The sequence below is a fragment of the Crocodylus porosus genome, unplaced genomic scaffold (assembly GCF_001723895.1).
Source record: "Crocodylus porosus isolate Cpor-Errol unplaced genomic scaffold, CroPor_comp1, whole genome shotgun sequence".
Taxonomy (NCBI): Eukaryota; Metazoa; Chordata; order Crocodylia; family Crocodylidae; genus Crocodylus; species Crocodylus porosus.
Window position 1 is genome coordinate 32848196 of NW_017728914.1, and position 5031 is coordinate 32853226.

At 37.8% G+C, this 5031-nt stretch overlaps 1 protein-coding gene across 2 annotated transcripts in view; it reads left to right on the forward strand.

Annotated features, from left to right (window-relative positions):
- Nucleotides 1–4569, forward strand: part of CANX (calnexin) — a 33657-nt gene extending 29088 nt beyond the window's left edge. For both annotated transcript variants that reach the window (XM_019535201.1, XM_019535200.1), the window contains exon 15: nucleotides 1368–4569. In XM_019535201.1, the coding sequence (XP_019390746.1) occupies nucleotides 1368–1421 (54 nt within the window). In that variant the 3' untranslated portion in view covers nucleotides 1422–4569. The remainder of the gene's footprint in view (nucleotides 1–1367) is intronic.
- The last annotated feature ends 462 nt before the right edge of the window (nucleotides 4570–5031 follow it).

Genomic DNA, 5031 nt, shown 5'->3' on the forward strand with positions numbered 1-5031 from the left:
TTTCCCCTTGTGGAAAGTGGTTCACCTTGAGACTTTTCTGTCTGCTTTTAGAAACAGCCCAGTGCTGCAGAATACAAAAAGACTGATGCTCCTCAGCCTGATGTGAATGAGGAGGAAGAGAGAGAAGAAGAAAAAGACAAGGGGGACAAGGAGGAGGAGGAGGAAGAGGAAGAAGAAGCAAATGAAGAAAAGCTGGGTAAATTAAATTCCTGTTTGGAAACATTGGGAAATCCAGTACTGGTTTTCTCTCTCATTTTGAAAGTAAAATGTGTTGGCAGATGTTAATGTAGGATTAATGGCAAGTCATCTGAAATGAGTGAATATTTTCTAGAAAGACTTCTCTTTTTTTTTTCTCCCTTTTAGAAGAAAAGCAAAAGAGTGATACTGAGGTGGGAAATGCTAGTCAGGAGGAAGAGGAGGAGGAGGAGGAGGAAGAGGAGGAAGAAGATAGAAAACCTGCATCAGAGGTAAAACATCTTGGAGACATCTCTTCAAATTCAAATGAATCCTGTAAGTTAGTGGAGTTCAACCCCTACCCCATAGGCCAAATCTGGCTGGTGGGGTTCCCCACCAATCCCTGGGGAGTCTTATAGGCCATGGCCCTGTATGTTAGCTTAGGTGTGTAGGGTGGTACAGAGCCCAATCCTGGGCTGAGGAGGTTTGTAGGGTGGGTGGCATTGGATCCCTGGAGCCTGATTTTCCACATGGAGGGCAGGGCAGGGTCTGATCTGGCCATGCATTATTCATTTAGCCCACAGGGCCAAAACACAGTGAGCACCACTGTTCTTTAAGTTGTAGCTCTCATCTCGGGTGATGGTACTTTAACTAGCTGTTTTTTAAAAAAACTAAACCCATCATGGTACTTTCCTACTGATAATATAAACAAGCTAAAGTTCAGGACAACTGCTTGGAATCGAATTCTGTAATCAATGTGCAGCAGCAGAATACTAGCAGAATAGGGTGGTTTAGAGGGTCTTTTCTAGAGATGAAAGAACAGTCAAGCCTTTCTGTGTGATTTTGGAGTACGGATTTTTCAATGCACTTGGCATTGGCCTGATAATCTGTACGACCACCATTCTCTGCAGTGATGTCTACTATACTGATAGACAGGAGGGAGGAAGACACTTACTGTTAAGTGCTCTTGTCTATAACACTAACTTTATATATAGACCTTGAAAAGTGGATTCATATGTCAAATCTTATTATCTTTTTTTCATCCAATACAAGCAACTCTAATTGTTCAGTTCATTTCTTTTCCAATTAAGATCTCAATAGTTACAGTTAGCAATTTCTAATTTAACAGAAGATACAGAAGAGAAGACCAGAAACTTCTGACATTTTAAGAAATGTTGTCTTCAATCTTGCAGGAGGAAGAAACTGTGAATAGATCGCCCAGAAACAGAAAGCCAAGGAAAGATTGAAAAAATCATAAGAACTTGATCTCACTTTTTTCCTCCCCCCTCCCCTGTCCCCCCAATGTGGTTCTGGGAGAGGACCTTGGACACCTTACATTGAAACTTGGACAAACCTCAAGACTTCACCATCCACAGGTTCCAGTCAAACACTATCCAGTGTAACAGTGTCTAGCAGTAAAATATTCGCAATCATCTGTTTTAAAGAGCATCATTCCTATAGAAAGAATGCAGTTAACATCATGGGCTGTGGATTTTGGATTGTAATATAAAACTAACCTTTTTATTTTGGTTTTTTAAGTATTTTTTTTTTTGTTTTTGTTTTGTTTTTGTTTCATTTTAAATAGATTGGTAGGATTTCACTGGTCTCAACCTTGGCTTAATTTAATGTATCAATCAGTGAGAAGTAACAGCAAAAATGTAGAAAAATGCTAGGCAATTCAAAATTCAGTTTTATAACTAGTGGATTTTTGATTGGTTGTTGGTGTTTTCTTTTTTTTTATAAATATGGAGATTCTTAAACATACCAATGTCTGTATTTCCCTAAATTTGATAATCATATTTGAGCAAAGGTGGTCAGTGTGGCTGTATAGCTTTCTTACCCTCCATAAAGATATTGTGGTGGGAGGGAGGTTAAATCCAGGTACATATGTAACCAACCAAACTGTGTTTATACTCCAGCTTTTTGGGGGGTTGAGGGGGGAAAAAGCGTAATTGTCCCACAAAATAAAGATGCTCCCTATGGCTGCTGCCTGTTTTAGCTGTTCATAGTTGGCTTAGAAGGTGAGGGTGGGTCCTTTAATGTGGTACTTTAATCTTGCAGGCCTCACAGAGGCTGGATGTCTGGTTTCTTTAGTCCTTGAGGGGTTTGTTTCTCAATAGGGCTGTTCTCTTTACTGTTTCCTTCCTTCTGTCCAGCCTCCCACCCCTGCTTTCTCTCCTACTATGCAGCTTTGTCAGAGTGCAGCTTGGTTTCCATTGCTGAACAGTAATTCATGCTCAGCTCCTCAAACTTCTGTTTTTTTTAAGCTAGGCTCACTCCTTTCCAGGATCCAAACGCTGGATAGGACAGTGTCCCTAATTGTTATTGTTGTCACTGTGTAAACTCCTGCAAACAGGAAGGTGGCTGCAGAATAGGCAGGTTGGACTAAAGTCTTTTATTAAAAGCAAGAATTACAGTATTTTGTAGATGGAAGAAGGAGCATGTGGAATGACTGGTGTGTGTAACTGTTTAAGTCTGTTATCTGCTCTTCATGTAACAGTTGCATCCTAAATTATATTGTGAATGTAGGGCGTTCCAATTCCAGCTGAATAAATTTTTTAAACGCGTTGTGTCTATTATACTATATATTTCTATTTGTTTCCTGTGGAATACATGGGAGCAGAGCATACCTCTAAGACCAATACCTTTTTATTACTCTTTACCAAAATATACTGGGAAGATGGAAGGTTAGATGTCTTGCTGAGATTTGCTTCTGCCTTTTGGTTAGAATAGTTAAGTGTCCTAACTCCTTTTCTCCTTGCTTTGAATATAAACACTCCAATGTTTCCATTGGGTGGGAGGGTAATTGGGTGTGTTGTAGAGAAGAATTAATGATGAGGTAAACATCTTTGTAGTAAAGATTAATGCAAAATAACTTGCATTTAAAAAGAAAAGCTCTTGCTGCCTGTATTCTGTGGTTGTCAAGCTGAACTATCAGTGACATGAATGCATGTCAGGGTTTCTTGAAGTGTCTGCAATGTACAAATAAAACATTGTAACCAAGATGCTGAAATCTAAATTTTATTTCCAGTCTGGGACCATTGGTTTGTAGAATCCATGTTTCTCCCCAATACCTGGTTATAATGTTGCATTTACCTCCAAAGTGGCTTGTATCTCAGCACTGGAGTATGTTGTGATTTAAGTGTTGCCATTGTTTTGTTCTCACCATAGTAGCTTATTTTTTATAAAGGTGGTTAAGGACTTTCTATTCCTACCCAAATGGCCTGGCCAGCTTTTTATAGATGGCCATAGGCTAGCTACTTTCTTGAGTACAACACGGGTCCTTTTTTTTCTAAATGATTTGATCTATATGCATATTGCCTTAACTTCACTACCCTTTTCACTTTCTGTACACACACTCAATTCCAAAATACTTTTAACAAAATTCTCACGTGCTGCTTAAAACAGCAGCTGTGAAATAATACTGCATTTAAAGCTGATTCTAAAATGTTCTGCTTCAACTAGATCTCCTGAAGTAGTCTTGTCTGCATGTCTTGGTTTTCTTTTGATACTGTAATATGACACTTGAATAGTCACTACAATAAATGGTGACTTCACAATGCATTTAGAAAAACTTAAGTTTGAAAGATGACTTTGTTCTGGGTTTTAATTCTGGGGTACAGTTTAACAGGTTGTCACGTTAACTGTCAATTTTGAGTAAGGAAGAAGACATATATAGTAAGGGTAGCCGTGTTCCCTAAATACTGAAAGTCCAGTTATGATGTAAAGCAAAAGTTGGTCTGCATATAAAACTGAATTCAGTCTTAATTTTGTTGGACAATGTTCTTTTAGCAAAATATTGACAGTGGATGTTGGTGTCTGTTTTTACCTGGCATTTTTTTTGCCTTCTGGAATAAGTATGGGAGTGCTGTAAACTAGCTTTCTTACAGAATTATGAACAGTAAAAGAGGTGATAGAAATATAGCAAACTTACTAACCTTCTGGTAAGAAATATGTAAATTGGTCTTTCAGACTAGTTGTGTTAATTCACTGGATAACCAAATAGAAAGTGCATTGTACAATGCATTGTTAATGTCTAAATTTGGATTTCTGGGTTGGAGGGGGATGTTCTTACAGAAGTATTCACTACTGGTAAAGGTATTCTGTCTCCCCTACATATTGCTCCACTTAGTCTGTGGCAGCAAATTTGGTGCTAGTGACCAGTTTCTCTGCACCCCTCTGCCTTCCTCTAATATGTTTTTCTAAATGCCAGTATTGCCTCGATGGTTTTCAGAAGCAAAATCCTCAAGTGTTACTAAAAAAGAACTGTGACTTCTCACAGAAAAGACCTGTCTGTTCATTTAAAAAAGTTAATTGTAGATGCAGTATGCATATATAAATATTGGATAAATTATAATGTAAGTTTACTCTGATTAATAAAGAAACTTAAATCTATTCAGATTTGCTTTGTCTACCTGGCTTCTAAAACATCTAAAAGCTTTTTTGTGTTTTACCTTCCAGCATGAAGGTGGTGGAAGTGGTAGCTCTCAAGTGGAATGCAGTGTAGGTTTGATCTGTGGCTTTTTAAGAGGGGTTTCTAGAAGAAGGCAGCAATTAAGGCAAAAAAACTTTTGTTAAACTTTAAGTAGATTTTTGTGCCCTCACCTAATTAACACAAAATTAACACTTTTTTTAAGGTAAAAGTTCACGAACCTTCATGCTTCATTTAATTTTAATTTATGAGCACTCCATTGCATCTGTCCTCTGTTTTCACAGCTAAAAAGCTGTGAATGCTAAATAATGTATCTGTTATATTGACACTTTGAGCTGCAAAGACTAATACTTTTTCCTTTAAGAGGAGAGAAACCTAAAGTCCTTTCAGTATGTATTTTTAAAATTAGCTGATGCCAACACCAA